Source organism: Python bivittatus, unplaced genomic scaffold, assembly GCF_059951505.1.
Source record: "Python bivittatus isolate LINGU-HERP-01145 unplaced genomic scaffold, Pbiv_v1 ctg000700_np1212, whole genome shotgun sequence".
In the NCBI taxonomy this organism is placed as follows: Eukaryota; Metazoa; Chordata; class Lepidosauria; order Squamata; family Pythonidae; genus Python; species Python bivittatus.
In genome coordinates this window covers 746926-764931 of record NW_028277098.1, presented here as the reverse complement: position 1 = coordinate 764931, position 18006 = coordinate 746926, and the positions used below count along the sequence as shown (strand labels likewise).

Here is an 18006-nt window from a genome sequence, read left to right as displayed (position 1 = left end):
TCTTCCCAAGGTCCCTAATGTAACACGCACACACGCACATGCGCACAAACATATATAGGATCACTGAAACCTTAAATGATAGTACAGATTCTGTGCTGTACTGTATTCAGAAAGTGCAGGTTTAATGTTGGTAACTAATGTAATGAGGAATCCTACCTCATTAAGGATACACATCTTCTCCAGGAAGCAATTGGGAAGAAAATACTACCAAAATAATTTTAAATTCCTCATAGTTTTGGATATTGTTACATACATACAGCTTTCAAAATCACATTAGTGTTTCAACAGTTTGTTTTGAATAAGCATTTTTCAATTATGTATTAGGTTTTATTAGATGATGTTGTCTAAAATATGTGTGTTATTTCACATTAAATGTCTTTGCTACTGAATATTATTAGAGCTTTGTGTAGGTCCTGATATATAAAGGGTGCCAGAGTAAACAAATAACACCAAACTTTGTCCCGTTTCATTCATTTCATAAACACAGACATCTAACATGTGACGTGTCAGTATAATTATCCCCAGTCAATTCAGTTAAAGGAATATTAGGACCAGAAAGATTATTCATTAAACCATCAGGACTGATTTAGGCCAGCCGATATAAATCTCTTTTCCTTTACAAATTTTAGAATACTAAAGGTATAGTTTGATGACAAGAAAAATATGCAAGGAGAATCAATAAACTGCCATCACTTTCCCCAGATATATGAAGTGGAAAGTGATTTTTCTGGCCTGAGATTGGCAGTCTCAATTAGAAAGGTAAGCTGTTGCTCCCAGCCCTCCAACGAATTTATGAGTGCATTTGCAACTGGGAAAGTCAGGACCCTTGTTACTGACTTTGAAATGGCATAAGATATTTTGCATATGCACATCTCTTCCACAATGACACTGTATATCCTTTGAAACACTTGCCTTCAGGCTGTTGCCTGAATCTAGTTGCCAGTTGATTGATTTGGCCAGACTTGTGACACTCTGTCCTTTGTTGCTCATTGATATAAACTTTTAACATGAAATTCACTAATGTGTGATGGGAACGACTAGTGATATGGCTTTGAAAGAGGACAATGCCTACTAGCTTTAATAAGTGACCACTAGAAAATCCATAGGTAATGTGCCTGTAGTAGCTTGGCATAGATGGGCTCTTAGGAACCTGGACTGCTTATGAGAGCATCTGGTTGGCCAATCTCCAAGACAGACATTTTGGTCTAATTCTGTAATCCTTATTTTATTATCATTATTCAGGAAGGTATATCATCTCTCTGGCAGGTAGATGAATTTCTTTAGGCATATCATAAATATTCCAAAACTAAGTACTGTAGCAAGAAAATCCTCTGATAACTGATACAGCAATTATCATTACTGAAACCTGCTCCAAAGACCAGAGAAAAATAGTCATTGCTTTCAAGCCAGGAGACCTACTTAGATCGAAAGTTTTTTATTTGTTATTCTGTTGTTTCAGTTATTTATTTATTTATGCATGCTCGCTCATCTCTGGCCCACTTCTTTCTGCAAGCAGAAAGTTTGGTTGGAATGAGGTCAAATAACTTAAATCTACCATTTTCTTCTCTACCCAGTCAATCTCCCGGTGTGCTATTAGAGCTGGAAGGGAGATTCTCATTGCCCTTTCCCTGTGAAATGAAGCAGCAGGCTTTGGGGTGGGGGATGTGAGTAGTAGTTATTGGGACCAGAGTATAGAATGAAAAGGTGGAACTTGCTCTCCCAGTTAGCGGCAGTCACAAGGGATGTTGCATGTGTGCTTACATGCTTGCTCTTTACTTTTAAATATGCATTTATGTGATTCCTAGTAATACAAGCTTGGTATCAAAACTATACAGTTATAAATTGCTTTATTAATTTAGGCAGATTCTGTGCTTGACTGACTGGCTTCTTACTATAAATGTCCAGAGGATTCTCTCTGTATGTAGGGATTCAATTCAGGGTTTTTTTTTATTTTTACATTTTATTTTATTCATATTTTATTTTTATCCATCCACTCCAAAAAATGTATGGTGTCATGGTTCCCCCCAGCTTCTGTGAACTAATTTAATAGCTGTTTAAATAGCTGCTTTTGTTTTTCATTCTTGAAATGTGCAGTGCCCAAAATACCCTATACTCAAAAACATTAAAAACACATAATTACTTTAAAAATTAAATCAAGGAGACTAATAAAAAAAAAAGATTCCAAGAGAAACAGAAAGAAACAAAACAAATACTAGCTAGGATATCCTAATTACAGGGGTAAAGAAGTTTTTGATGGCAGAGACTGATCTGGGGAAGGTGAAGGTGGGATTCAAAACCATGTGGGCAGGGATATTGCTTTCCCTTGGGAGTTGGGTTTTTGTTTTGTTCAGTTTTGTTTTTAATTCCACCAAGATTGCTTTGGGCTTATACACAGGTTTTTGAAAAGTTGCATCTCGAAATTTTTCTGATCTATGATCATAATAATTTTTTTTGATTTTTTTGATTTGCATGTCAAAATGGTAGGAAATAGAGCCAATTTTTAGCTAGAATCTTTGGAAAAGCAAAACTCTTTGGTCTGTTTTAGGGAATTATTTTGATTGTATAAAAAAGTACATTTCTACTTTCTGGAGTCTGTAGGAAAATTATTCCCCACCATGTGTTCACTGTAAAATTGATAGTCTTTCGGGGACTATATAGTCACATTAGGTTAAGAAAAAGAAGATATTAAGAGTTTTAACAATATTATGCAAATGTCTTCATAGAATCATAGAAGTTGGAAGGGATTTTAAAGATCTTACATTTAAAAATTTTAAAGATTTTAAAGCCCAACTTGCCCAGGGCAGGAATCCACTACTATAGTATCCCCAATAAATGACCATCTCCAGCTTTTCCAAATGAAATTTACTTCTTTTTAGTTTAAACTGCAACCTTCCATCGACTTTTCACAAATTAATTCAGCACTTTATTCCACTGTAGTTATTTATAGCTAGGCTGAAGTAGCTAGCAGCCCTGGCTAACTTATCCTACTTCCTGTTCTCTCCAGGAATCCAAAATAAAGCATTCCAAACAATTGGTTGTCCAGCATCCACTTGAATCCATCCTGTAAAGGAAAACCCACCACTTTTGGGGGTAATTAGTTCCACTTTTGAACTCTTCTTACTGTTGGGATTTTTTTTTTTTTTAACATTCAGTCAGAATGTGCCTTCCTATATACTTCAGCACTTTTACTCCAAAATGGTAAAATTGACATTTGGGTTTCTGGAAGTAGGCAGAATCTGGGCACACAAATTGGTGTCTTCAAAAAGGCCTGCCAAATCATTTTTTCTTGCTTCCTATAAGGCTGAGATCTGAAAATACAAGTTGGTTTTGAAATACTGCGCGATTGCTAGCACCAGGAATTTGAAAGGCAGCATGTAAAGCAGGAGTTTATTACACTTTTGGTAGTGATGATCTCCCTAAGGGCAACAGTCCCAGGGCAATAATGATAAGGATTTTGCATGCCCAGGGGCTGGTACACTCTTCCTAGCATCCTTCCTAGCAAATTTCTTTTAAGCCACCTTTCTGCTAGTGGGCTTGCAAGCAGTCTGATGAACATGAGCCATTGTACAACTCGCAAAAGGTTCAGTCATTAATAGATATAATTGTCTGAAATTATTCCTGAACAATAGCCAATGTTTAGATGCCTACTTTTTGTAGAAATATTGCCACCTACTCAGATTGTAGAGGCAGGACAGTATAGTAAGTCTGACAGCATGACTATACGGTATGCTGCATTGCCCCTTTCTTCTCTCTGATTCTATCAAAATGGTAATTTTGGCATGGATACAAGCAATCTCATCTGTATATACTGCAGATTGGTTACCGTGGCCAGTGATACAGATTACTGTACTACAGTTTCTGCACACAGAAACCCAGTGTAATATTAATAAAGCCAATTAATAAAATATTCTTTAGAAGTCCTGTTAAGTAGGTATGATGCCTGGAACTCTGCACAATCCTGTATACTGTACTGAGTTCACATTGTTTGTCTTGTAATTAAATGTTACAGTACTAAACTACTGAAGCGGGATCTTACCAAGTTCAGTGTTTCTCCAAAATGAGCAGTGTGCTGTTCTGAGAGAGGGAGTGGTAAACTCCAATGCTTTGCCCAAGACTGAAATCAGAAGGAGCCCGGTAACACCTTTTGAGACTAACAAATGTTGTTAGACGGCATAAGCTTTTGTGAAATGTAGCTCACTTCATCAGATGCGTGGAATGGCTAGACTGATTTAAACTGGGATGTGGCAACAGGAAGGAGAAGGGGTGGTTATGAGATGCAGGTTACATTTGAAATAGATTACAAGTCCTTGATCAACTGTGGCAACTATATCCTTCTGACATTTGGCTCCCATAAACTAATACAGGTCTCCTCCTTCCATGACCCCAAAAACGGAGTATCTCTTCAAGCAGGTCTTACTGAGCTCTTCCAAAATATAATCCTTGCTGTCCCCGAGTCATCCCTAGCTCATCCTAGTGCCACAAGCATCTCTCCCCTGCCCCCATTATCCTCACTGGCTTGACTCCAGCAGGATAGCAAGATCTCTCCCATTAGACCACTGGTGAGCTCCTCAAAGCCCAGGGGAAGGGAGGGACCCTTTTATCCTGCAGCTGCCCCTACTCTACAAGCTACCTCTTATGGGCTAGTGGAGATGCACAAAGCAGGATGCTTGTGCAGCTCCTAAGATTTGCAGAAATATAAAAAGAGGGGAACACTTTTGAGGAAGGCTCCTCAAGTGCCCCATGAGGAGACAACATGCTCAATGGTCACAGCATGCTGACTGATTCCGTGGGAGAAGAGATGGAACAGAGTATCCTGAAGAAAAGAGCATTCTACATTCCAACCTTGCATTTTATTGCAGTTTTTACTGGTAGAATAAAAGGAAAAGGAAGCTCTCCTACATTTAATAATGAAAGGTGAGACTCCAGGTGCATGGGATATGAGAACCAGTTTGGTGCAGTGGTGAAGGTGTTGGGCTAGAAACCAGGAGCTGGTGAGTTCTAGGCCTCTCTCAGGCATGAAAGCTGGGTGATTTTGGGCCAGTTACTCTCTCTCAGCCCAGGTGGTTGTGGGGAAAATAGGAGGCAGGAGTATTATGTATGTTTGCCAGCTTGAGTCTCTATCTATCTATCTATCTATCTATCTATCTATCTATCTATCTATCTATCTATCTATCTATCTATCTACCTATCATTCTCCAATTGGCATGTGGACTCAGGCTTTCAGGCTGAGCAGCCTGAAAATAAATAGTATATCTGCATGAAAATATATTATTAGATTTTTATCCCACGTTTGTTTTCATGCAGATATAGTATTTATTGCTCAACTGGCTAAACAAATTCAAGTAATTCATATAGAACGCTTTGAGGACATGTATTTTAGAAAAGTCATTTAAAATCAAGATTTCAGAAAAGTGCAGCTAAATTTCTATGTATCAAATGACTAATAATGCCTCAGTTATACAGAAAAAAAAATGTGAGTAGCAAAAGGTATGCCACTGTTACAGAAACAAATCACAAGCAATTTAGTATGCCCAAACAATGTTTATTATTTTAATTGTAAGAATTTCTTGCCCTTCTTCCAGTCTCATCCCTAGCTGTGAATATAGGGGTCTTGGGACTCCCACAAAATCATTCTCTGTTTTTTAGCCCTCCTGCTCTTGTGTCTCTGTGGGTTGGGAAGGAGAACAACAGGAAGCCAAGACTTTCCTCTGGAAAAGAAAAGATAAGAAGATCCACAGAGTGCATAAATAGGAAGGAATAGCACCATGACAAATGCAGATCCAAATAAGAGGCTTTAAAGAATGGGATGAAAGGTTTCCCTAGACAAAAAATAAAACCTGCTGTTCCTGATGTATTAAGCTCAAGAGTTATTTTCCAGAGTTCTGAACAAGATATGCATGCCTTAGAATTTGCCAGTCATGAATGAAGAGTGGATTGCAGGATCAAGGAATCTCTTTCTCTAACGTTCTTCTAGAGGCTATCACGATGTACATCATATTCTTTACTACAACACTTCCATTCAACTGACATGTGGACTCAGGCTTTCAGTTTTACCAAGGTCTCTCTTCTTTGTGAGCCAAACTTTTGCAATTCACTTGAGACTGTCATTGTTGAGGCAAAGACAATGAAGCTAACTTGTAAACCCCCAAAATCCAGAGATCTCAAATCTAGCTAGAATTATTTTGGCTCTCCAATGAGAGTATCTACTCCATTGAACTAATAGCAGCAATTCAAAAAAGAAATATTTTAGCTTTCATAGATCAATTACTCATTACACTCAATTTGAGCCTCAGGAAGTACTTACAATTTTCTTATGAGCAAATATCCAGTACTAATACCAACTCAACAACTTGTCATATGGCTGTAGGGTTTTTACTGAAAAACCTCTTACCTTTATATAGGCAATAACTATATCCTGATTTGGTCCCATTGTTGTACAAAGCCAGGAGAAAGTCATATTCCCAATGGTTAATGATTTTCTCATAGTAATACTGTATTTTGATCATTATAGGATCATGCTAGACCAAGTGTTTCTGGCAATACACACACATACATACACACCAGAGAATTGTGCTTGTTCAAGTCTATGTACAAACTAATGAATTTGGTTCATCTTCTGGTGCCTTGTCAAGCTGTTGTGCTGTATTTAAACTGTAGCCAGGGCACCTCAAAAGGCTATTGTTGCCTTTTCAACCATACAGAGTAAATTGTACCATATTTCAGGAAGGGGAAAAAAAAGTCCTAAATATTGAAAAGTAGTTGACTCAGTCTGTGAGACATGCAGAATTCTAAAAAAGTACTTTGGCGCCAGGATGAGCATATTTACAATAACGTTCAAAGGAACTTTTTCATCTCAACAACAGAATCCAGAATAAATTTCTGCTGAAAGTGAATAGCCCAAATGGGTATTTTTAGATTCCATAAAATTGTAAGAAAGTTTGAAAAGCTGTAAATCTCTTTGCAAGCCTAGAGGATAATCCAGAGCAGACATCAATGTCCCACTATTGATGCCTGCAAGTATAAAAGTGCTCCTACAAAGATCCTGTCAGATGAGTCTCTTTTACAGTATTTTATCTAATTTCTTTGTTTCCTGTGAATTATTTGAATCAAGATGAAGGTAATCTTCAAAGCTGTTTGCTGACAAGATCTTGGTGTCTAGGCTTAGATAGCTTAACTTAGTTTTAATCCTTTCAGAAGGCCTTAATACATTGCTGCATCAGAAAGAACAAATAACAGGTTGCTGTAGAGAGAGTGACCTGGAATTTTACAGACTTTTGTGAAGAACTGTGTGCTCACAAGTATGGAAACTCCTTTCAAACACGTAGAGAGGCTCTTTTTAAACCGTTTCCATCATTCATGTAGACTGACAGGGAAAGAAAGGTTTCATCTTACAAAACATCTGTTCTCTCAGTACAGTACAGTACAGGATTATTACCACTTTTGTATCAGGTCTTTTATAAGGAACCAGGCTTGGGTTTTATAGAACTACAGAAGGTTCTAATCTTATTTAGTATGATCGAGCAACATCGGTATCTCACCCTAAAGATACTGCTCTTGTACCCATTACCTGGGAGACTGGGAGAAGGATTATTTGCTTTCTTTTGAGATGCTTCAGTTGATGAATTTGGTGATCCATTCAATTTAACTGTCTCCTGGATAGAACAAGTTATGTTTGGATGATCCCCACTCAAATGAGAGAGATATTAAACTTCATGGAGATATTGTTCATTATTTCCATAGCTCACATTTGTACCATGTAAATATGTGTGTGTGTGTGTGTATTTGTGTGTGTATAAATTTACTCTTAAAATAAGTTTAAGTTTTATTAATTTTAAATTAAGTTTATTTTAAAACTTTAAAATTAAGTTTATTTTAATATGCAAGCAAAGTAATCATTTTCCTCCTCTTATAGCTGTAATGTAAAAGGACTGATAGCAAATAAAAATTCTATATCACAGTTATATTTTCCCCATGTTACTTGTTTCTGCTGCTTTTGGTTAAATACCATCAAATCAAGCCCAGTTCCTGCAACAATATGGACAAAGATATGCTCTTAGTGACAATTCACAGCATTTCCAGGGACACACCAGTGGTATCGCTGTTTTCTCATAATCATCCTCAAAGTAAGGGCTTGTGTCCTGCAGAATTGATTGATATTGTTTTAACTATTCTTATTTTCTTGTCATATAAATATCCATATCTTTCATGGTCATTGCCTTTCTCTCTAAGATTAACCTCCTCTTTTCTTCTCCAGTACATTTTCCATCTTTGTCTGTTCTTGAACCTAGGAAAACAAAACTATTTGCTACCTTCACTTCTTTGCCATCCTTAAGTTCTCTAAACATGCTAGGTGATAATACCTTTGTCTTCTTAATATGTAACATTCAGCCAGATTTTCCACTTTCCATACATTTATAATAAGCTCTTGTAAGTGTTTCTTATTTTTGGTGGTGACATCTGCAAATCTCAAAATGTTAGTGTTTCATCCTCTTGTTTTAAATCCAGTTGGCATCTCTTCCAATCGTGTTATTATGCACTCATGTTCATTCACCATATATCTTAAAGAAATGGGGATAATATGCATCAGTCTTAGTTCCTTTCCTACTCTGAACCTCTCTGTTTCTCCAAACTCAGTTCTTACAGTAGGTTCTTAATATATTCCACATTCTAGCATGAACTACACTACCAAAGACCTTCCTGTGGTTGGTAAGCAAAGGTAACCCTTAAATTCTGTTGTTGTTTGCATTATCCATCTTACATTAGCTATCTAATCTTGTTTTCCCCTATCTTTTCTATACCCCATATGTTCATTTGGAATTTCTTTTTCCATGTATGGCTCTACTAGTCTTCTCTGCATGAGGAATGCAAACAGACTGAACATAAACATGTCCTGATATATGACTATGTAGCCAGTACTTTATGCAGAATGTTTCTCTCTCATTCTCCATCTCTTTTCCTTACTGATTTTAGTCTACCGTGATATTGGGGGCACTTTTTAATTAGGAGGTGTGTGTGTGTGCATGTGTGTATGCGCATGTGCATGTGTACACACACATACTGCTCTCCTTGATTCATTTAGGGGCCTTATGCCACCATACAATTTCCATTCCCCAATGCTTGACAAAGTGATTTGAAGTTGACTTGCCTTAATTTCTGCGAAGAACTCACAAAAAGCAAGATGAACTAATTTGTGCTCACCATCTAACTGACCAAGTGGAAATTGAAAAAATAAAAACATCCAATCCTATTCCCTAAGCTAAAAGAGAAACTTGCTAGTGCCCCAACTCACATCCATGTTTTGGGGGGACTCCCAAAAGAAAAAAAATGTGTGTTGCGGATGGCTGAGCCCATAGGATGGAAGGCTAGAAATCCAAGCTTCTCCTCTCAGAAACCCTCTTGGTCTTTTCATGCTCCCTTTGTTTCTAGCTTTGAATTAGCAGTTTGGTAGTTCTCACTGCCACCACCTATCTTCCAGAGGGCACCTCATCTGGTGACCAGCCCCTGATCTTAGTATTCAAGGGAGGACTCTCATAACCTATACCGCCTTATTAGGGAGTAAAAAGTAAAATAATGTCAATAGTAAAATCTCCTGGCCATGTAGCATAGAGGTGTGGTGTCTAGAGGATTCAGCCTTTCTCCCCACTCTATTTGGAGATTATTTGGAGCTTGCAGAAGATAAACAAAAGCAAATTTCATTAAAAAGAAGGAAGATAAAATGTAAGAATCCCCTTTTACTTTAAATATTAAAATGCAAACATTCAATATTGAAAAAAATAAATAAATTAAATAGCTGTTCAGCTCCCAGTAATACAACACTGGCAACTTAGTTAAAAAAGAAAATTTCAAAGAAAATGAAATGCTCCCAGAATAACCCAAGATGGGGCTCTTCTGCTACAAATAAAGCTGTTTGCCAGGATCTGTGAGAAGATACTGGGGGCAGCAAGTTCCAAATATTACTGCAAATCACTAGTAAATTCTAAATAAAAATGTTATATTTCAAGCCATCCTGAAATACGAAGTACAAATAAAGGTTGAATTCATAAGCAGCACAGCAAACAAAAAAATTAAAAACACAGTGCAAATTGTTGGCTAGCAGTTCATCTTTTTCTACAAAGATAGCCGTTGTCTAAAGCAAAGGTTTCTCTGCTTAATTACCTGTGCTTCCTTCTTTCCTGGGATTCCAAACTTTAATCAGAGGCTGTGGGAAACCCTGAAAGTCCCACACTTTTCTGAGCTTTCATCCTCAGACGTCAACAGAGTTCTGCTCTGGGTTTTAAAATGGCCAAACCTTTTCTGTCTCTAAGAGCAGGAGGGGCTGAGGTATCTGATTCTATATTTGGTCTGGAGCCATGTTTCCCAAACTATGCGCCGCAATGAACTCACAGGGGCACTGCGGGATATTCTGCCACTTAATCAATGGAACTGGTAGAGCAATTGCTGCGATGCCCTGGGGTGCCGCAGTGCACAGTTTGGGAACTGCTAGGGGCACCATGAACCAAGAAGTTTGGATACCTCTGACCTAGAGCATCTGTCCCTAATGGGGATATATAGACAATGTACCATGAGGAACTCGTAGGAAGGCAAAATTTGTAACAGAATAGCTTCATATTAGGGAAAGCTTCTCATAAGCAATAATAGCAAAATTATAGCATATCAGCATTTTTCCAATCAGGTTTTTTTGTTTTTTGTTTTTTTGTTTTTTGCTAATAGCTGTAAACATGGTTGCATAGTGCTGTGGTAGATGGACTATGGGAAGATCCCTTCTAAACAAATGCCTACCAAAGGCGCCTGGATCAGGACATGCAAGCCCAAGTGGGAGGGGGAGTAATGGTTGCATTGAATCCAGGAGCCAGGAGAGTGAGGCAAAAATTCTGCCAATGGGAAGACAGCCTATCCACAAACTTTACACAGCTACAGAATTTCAAAAGGAAAAACCAAAATCACTTTGTTTTAGTTTCAAATAAACTGGTACAGAGCTGGAAATAAGTGGACTCAGTTCCTGAAACCAGCAGCTGCTGTAAGATTGAACTTCTAAACTGAAAAGTATTCAGGTAGACCTACCATTAATCTCTTTTCTTATTTTTCTACTTAGTTTATTTATCATTTGCTTGCTATCTTTATTGCAGCTTGTGCCCTTTGTGTTTTTGATTTTTCCTCTTTTAATCCTATTGTTAATGTTACCATCAGATTAATGATAAGATTAAGTTTAATTAGGTTATTTGGTTATTAGGTTAGGTTAACTGATAGATTCCTCAGCCCTTGGAGACTTGCAAGGTTTTCTTCTGTTCGGTTTTGTTTTATTAGTAAAGCCCTTAGCTGGAAAGGGGTTACCTGCTACATGTCTGTGTAGTTTTCTTGGCTGATCTCAAATAAGTTAAACAAATTTAGAACTGATTAGTTAGTACTTGGATGAGTATAGTGTAGATTAGACTGGGAAGTAGAAAAAGAAAAAAAATCTCATAGATGGCAATGGCCAACTATTTCTGTATGGTTGCCAAAACAATCCAAAGTGTAGCTCTTTTTTAGGTTAAACTTGGCTTCAGCCACAAAGTTGTAGTATTTTGTTGGTAAAAATCAAAAGCCAAGCTGGCTGATGACTGTACCAGAGATCTGAGTAGACGAAATTTGCAGAACCAGAATTACAGGTGGTGCTTAGAAATTAAAGTGCCTGAGACTCAAAATGATGATTCTCATTTTGTCACATCATGCCTAGACCTAACTGTAGCTGAGGATGCTGAAGATGCCAGCACTGAGTTTACAGATAGCATTGAAGAGGAAATACAGCATGGCACTCACCTACAGGTAAATCCCCAAAACCTGCAGAGCTGTTCAGTGAGATATCTGCTGTGATGGCAAGGACTTTACTCTGCGCTCTGTGGCGTGTGAAAGCCTCTGTTAGGTTTCTTAGGAGCCAGACTTTTCTGTGTCCTGTATTCTGCTTCCTTCAAAATTGGGAATGGGAGTGGGATGGGGTCAAAAGGGGAGGGACAAATCTCCAAGAAATTCAGGGCCTCCCCAGAAGGTGTGAGGTTGTAATATGGCTCCTCCAAAATTAAGGAAATCTAGGGCAAAGTGTGGCTGGTATGTGCTGATCATGTTTCTGTAGGTTCTAAAACAGCCCCACGTTCTCTGAGCCCTTCACAGAGGATTATCCATTCATTTAATTTCATTCAGATCCTCAGCCTGAATATTTTCATATCTGATGCAGGAAAGAGAGATTTGCACAACTGGGATAGCAAAGCATACCGACATTAACAATAGGTTGCCCTGCAAACTGTGGTCCTGGAAGGGAGATTCCTGAAAATCCCATCTAATGAATGCCTTTGTCACTGTAAGTCCAGAGCCACTGAAACCACAGTCCACATGCACATCTTTATTGTTAATCCTACTGAGATCTGCTGCACAAATTTATCACCCCTTCAGTAGCTCAATATCCAGGCCATATTGACTCTTTTTATTTCAAATTATTGTCCAACTGTTCAGAGCAATGAAGCCTCTTATCAAGTCACCAAGTTTTATTTAATAGTCAGCAAGATTTGACAGGACCTCAGTTGGAACAGTTTGACTTGATTAAACTTGCTTTAATGTTTAATAAGAGCAATAACTGCTGACCCTCCTGTTTATCTGTTTCTTGCTATATTTATTATGGTCTCTGCACTGAAGCCTTAGTGCTAAAGTGGTTATCTGAACTAAGAAAGTTTCACCTGTATTGGCTCTGTTTAACTTATCTTTTATTCCATTTTGTTTTATTTATTATATCTTTTATTTTATTTTTGTTTTATCTATATACTACTAAAACTCTCATTGTGTTTATCTGTTTGTCTGTTAGTTAGCCTTAAATTAGTTAGTTAGCCTCAAGTTAGCCCAAATGGTGCACTATACTGCAACAATTTTTGAATCAAGATATCTAAAATCTGCTAACTTAAAGAAAAAATCCGGGACCCATTACTCCTGTGGAACTGAAATTTCCATGATGTTCACACCAGTTTTATTTGCAAAGTCGTGAACGTTGCAGCATCCCTGCAGTCACGTGGTTGTGATTTCTGACTGCTCCCTGCCAGCTTCCCACAAGCAAAGTCAATGGGGAAGTTGGCAGGAAGTTGGAAGTCAATCCCACTCCCACTATTTTTTTGCCCACCCATAGTCATTCTGTTTATCTGTTTAGGTAAGTAAATATTGACTTATTGAAGTTTGTTTGCCACTACAATTATTTTTTAATTTATGATATATACTCTTCACAGGACTGTCCAACATTGGGGTAAAAAAATATGGTCAGCCTAAAATTTAATGTTCATTCTCATCACATCAGACTGCATTACCTTTCTCTCAAAGGATGACCCAATGGGTGTCAAGGTTGTCTAGAGTTATATAAGGTTATATAATGACTGAAATAAAGTACTTTAACTTTGACTACAGCTTGTTTCTTAGGCAAATACTGTAGATTAGAAAAGACTGAATTACTATTCTAAGCTTTGCTATTTAGTTACTGCTTCTCCTCACTATTAAATTATTGTAGAGTTTGTTGTTATTGTGTTAAAAGGCCCAGATTTAACATTTTTCTTGCTAGAACTGTGCATTTATATTTATTTAACACCAAGACAGGGAGCTTGTGGCACCCCCAGATGTTTCTGACATACAATTTCCAGCAACCTCAGGCAGAATGGCCAGTAGCTGTAGTTTAGCAACAACTTGGAGTCCCAAAAGTTCATTATGCCTGATTTAGCCATTCATTTTCAAAAGATTGAGACTCATTAGGAATAACCCTTTTATTATAATTGCACATTTTAGAACCTTAAGGGAAATATTGATGACAATCTGATGGGCCATTCCAGTTATTCTGCTCTACCAACTTTGAAGAGTGAAAGCAACCAGCAGGTGATGCTGCATTCTCCAAAATCTATGGTTCAGCATGTTATGGAACAGAAAAAGAAACTGGAAGAAGAGCTACAGGAGCTCAAGGAACAGATTGAGGAAGCTGGGTTCTCTTCCATATCTCAGCTAAGGTAAGCCAGACTGACCCCAGCAAATATTCTGTTGGGCATCCAGCAGCCTTAGTTCTTATCTGTGGGCTCAGTAAATTTCAGTGTAGGAACATAAAAACATTATTATGGGGGGGGGGGAAGTCTACATTAAACAATTGTGCCAGATCTTCCTAAGAAGATCTAGATTAAACCATCCAGTGGCTCTTTTGTTCTCATAGGGATCTTGATTCAAGATTTCTTAATTCCTTCTAACTATACACTTTTTCTTGGTGGTGAATATCCTTCACATGAACTAGTCACAGTAAAAGCACAATTGACAAAAAATAAAAGTTTTAGGCAGGGAAAAAGGAAAGTCCTAAGTCACCACAATCACTATGTTTGATGCATAGTGCATCAAAACTGCACCAATTACCTGAATGGAAATTTGAAACTGTGAATGTAATCAATAACACAATAAATAATTGCAATTTATTGTGTTATTGATTACATTTTATTAAAATGCATTTTAATATAATGTTTTCTTAAGGAGCCAAGTTGTTACACTGGAGATCTGAAGTAGTATAAAAAGGAATATATGAAAAAAGACAATCCACAAGATGCTCAGGTTCTGTCAATGAACTGAGCCCATGAACCAATGAAGAGGCAGGGCAATTTGATTAAAATAGGCATAACATGTTCAAAATGCCAAGTGTGGTCTGACCAGTACAGCATAGAGTAGTACTATCACTTGCTGTAAACTTGACACTATACCTCTCTTGATGCAATCTAAAACTGCATTGGCTTTTTTGGCAGCTGTGGCACATTGCTGGCTCATCCTTAATCTGTAATCTGCCAAGATCTTTCTCACAAGTACTATTGCTAAACCAGGTACCACCTATCTTGTATCTGTACATCTGGTTTTTTCTGCCTAAGTGCAGAACGTTACATTTCTCACCATTGAACATTTTGTTGGATAGACCCAGTGTTTAAGTTTATCTAGATCCTTTTGAATCTTGAGCCTGTCTTCAGTCATATTAGCAATCACTTCCACTTTCTGTCATCTGTAAATTTTACCAGCATGCCTTCTATTCCCTTATCTAAGTCTTGAAGATGCTGAACAGTACTGGGCCGAGGAAAAAACCCTGAGGTAACCCACTAAATGTCTCTCTCCATGTGGACATAGACCCATTAAGGATCACACATTGACTATGGTTGTTCAGCCAATTGTGAATCCATCTGGTAGTGAGACCATTTTTCCAGTTTATCAAGAAGGGACTCTTATCTACTTTAACAAATGCCTTACTGAAGTCTAAGTATACTACATCCACAGCATTCCCTTGGTCCACTAATCTAGTCACTTTGTCAAAGAAAGCAATATACAAATTTCAAGTATTAAAATGCACATATATATATAGGTCCAACATTCAACTTTAAAATAATAATTTATTTCTTATATTTTCCTAATACTAGCAGGCTCAGTAAGGCCTGCTAAGGCTATGATTTTTTTTTTAATATGTATACACATGCACGCGCGCGCGCACACACACACACACATACATAGGGGATTTGTGTGTGTGTGTGTGTGTGTGGTGGTATATACAAAACATACCACTACATGCACATATATCTCGTATGTGTCTGTGTGTGCACACTTGTGTATACATATACACATACATATAAACATAGGTTTTCTTTCTGTTGTTTAATTATTATTTTTCTTTCCCCAACCTACCTACTTTTCAGCTGAGCTAATAGTAGGACAGTTAAATTAAATGTATATATACAAAGTTAAAGCATTAATATGTAGCCCCAATATTTGGTTTTAAAATAATAATTTATTTCTTGCCTTTCCTAATACAAGCAGGCTCAGTAAGGCCTGCTAAGGCTACTATTAGGAGACAGGAATCTCAATAGTACAGTGAATATAACAGTTGCCTGACTTATAGAAAATCACTTGTTTGCAATGTGGCAGAAATGAGTTTCTTTCTGTTGTTTAATTACTTTCTCCAACCTGTCTACTTTTCAGCTGAGTTTTTTTACTAAGTCTGCTTCTTATTTTTTTAAGAAGCCCAGTGGAAAAGTACATAGCCCAAGGACAGAAAAATAGTAATTAAAAACAAATAGGCTAATTTCTGCCAGGTTTCTAACCAATAACGTTCTACATGTCAGGCAAGTGTTATGACTACTGTCTTACTGAGCCTCCATTCTTTTTGTCTGAAATAAACTAAAGGGGGCAATCTGCAAACTGATGGAGTCTCAAAATATTTTTTTCTGTCACTAGTGGGGGAGTGGTAATTGAAGAAGTGTCCCATGTGAGTTGCATAACCACCACGTGAGTGTTAAATAGTGCTTCATTCTGAATGCTAATCCCTGTGTCTCAACAGGAAGGCCCTGCTAAGCCTTTGTCTAGAGAATGCAGAGCTCAAGGAACAAGTTGGAGAAGCAAAGTTGTCAGAGGTTTGGGAGAAGGAGGATGAAAAGGAAGATGAAGAGGACTTGAGGCAGGATATCAAGAAACTGCAAGAGAAACTGGACACTTCAGAGATTGTGATTGGCCTCCTCAAAGAACAATTGACTCTAAGGAACCAAGGATGCAGAGGCACCTTCATTCACCAGATGACAGCGAGCACGGCTCTGGCAAATGAGCAGCAGCAGATGGCCAAGCAGTGCACTTGCCAAGCTGTCCATGGTCATTCACCATCACTGCACTGCCCACCCAATCAAACTATGGGCAGCCCAGAAGAAACCCAGGTGTGGTCAGGGTTTAAAAAAATCTGATTAAACCAACACCTGCCACAATTAATTAGCAATGCCTATTTACCTGTGGCTCATGCTGCCCTTTGGTCATCCATATTAGAAAAGTCAAGGCTTTGTCCTCTGTGAATTCGGCTCCAGCTGCTACTCACAGTCCAAAACTGTGGTTGCTGCTATCTTTCATCGTACAGAGAGAATAAATTATAGTGGTGTGAGAAACTTCCAACAGTCAATGAGAACTGATCGTCTGCAATGGCCATGGAAAGGTGGATGATTGCTGGGAAGGATAGTTGAGTAGTGAACAAAAACCAGCTATGCTTATTTACCAAGTTCCACTTGTAAACAAAAGAATAGTGCCAATTAAATGCAATATTATTTTTGTAAGAATTTAAAACAACCGTAGCTATTGCTTGCTTTAGTCATGCCTATTCTGTAGCCATAAACCCTCCTGAGAGAATGTGGTCCTTATCAGACAAACATTTTCGACACATGTTATACAAATCTTGGTAGAATAAAATATTAGCCATGAGTGGTACAAATGAGAGGAACTTGGCCAGGTATCAGGGCTACAACTCATCATCTTGATCTTCTTGAAAACCTTTGACTGCTCTGTTGTCATAGGAAAGTGCATGGCCAACATTTTTCAGCACCCTATTGGGGCTTTTAGATGGGGATTTAGAGTGGGAATAGGTGTATGACTGTAATAAAGGTTTGTTTTGATTTGATATGGTTGGGGATGAGAGTGGGAAGCCTCCCAAAAGCAGTCTGCTCCCATCCCAACCCTTAAAACTACCCTTAAAATCAAAGCACAGATTGTACCCTTGCTGGTGAAAGTATGCCAAATGCTAGGGAGGGGGCTCAAACTGGACAGCACATGTTGCCCACCTATCTTCTAGGCCAAGTCATATGAAGTCCACCTACTGCCATTTCTTCTGATGGCTGAAGCACTTTTGTTTCTTCTTGCAGGTTGAAGGAGGCAGAGTATCAAGCAGGTTTGGGCAGAAGAACACAGAGTCAGCCGAGAGGTTCCAGTCCAAGCAACCCCAAAGCAGGCAACAGTGTCACAAATTACGAGACAGACTTTTGGTGTCAGAGGCCACCATCCAGGCACAGATAGCCCAGCTCAAACAATACAAAGCTCTGCTCAGTGAGTAATACTACCACTTAAAGTGATAAGCTGCATATTTCTTCAATATTTTAATTAATTACTTGGATGAAAATGTGGAGAGAATGCTTATCAAATGTACAGTACAGGTACTCCTCGACTTATGACCACAATTGGGACTTGAAC

The 18006-nt window shown here is 38.1% G+C and overlaps 1 protein-coding gene across 10 annotated transcripts in view; it reads left to right on the top strand.

Moving 5' to 3' along the window:
- The window catches only part of PDE4DIP (phosphodiesterase 4D interacting protein), a 97097-nt gene that overhangs the window by 53288 nt on the left and 25803 nt on the right, over window positions 1–18006 (top strand). For all 10 annotated transcript variants that reach the window (XM_007428892.3, XM_088128520.1, XM_088128522.1 and 7 more), the window contains 4 exons: window positions 11714–11802; window positions 13789–14003; window positions 16346–16712; window positions 17682–17862. In XM_007428892.3, coding sequence (XP_007428954.2) covers window positions 11714–11802; window positions 13789–14003; window positions 16346–16712; window positions 17682–17862 — 852 coding nt within the window. The remainder of the gene's footprint in view (window positions 1–11713; window positions 11803–13788; window positions 14004–16345; window positions 16713–17681; window positions 17863–18006) is intronic.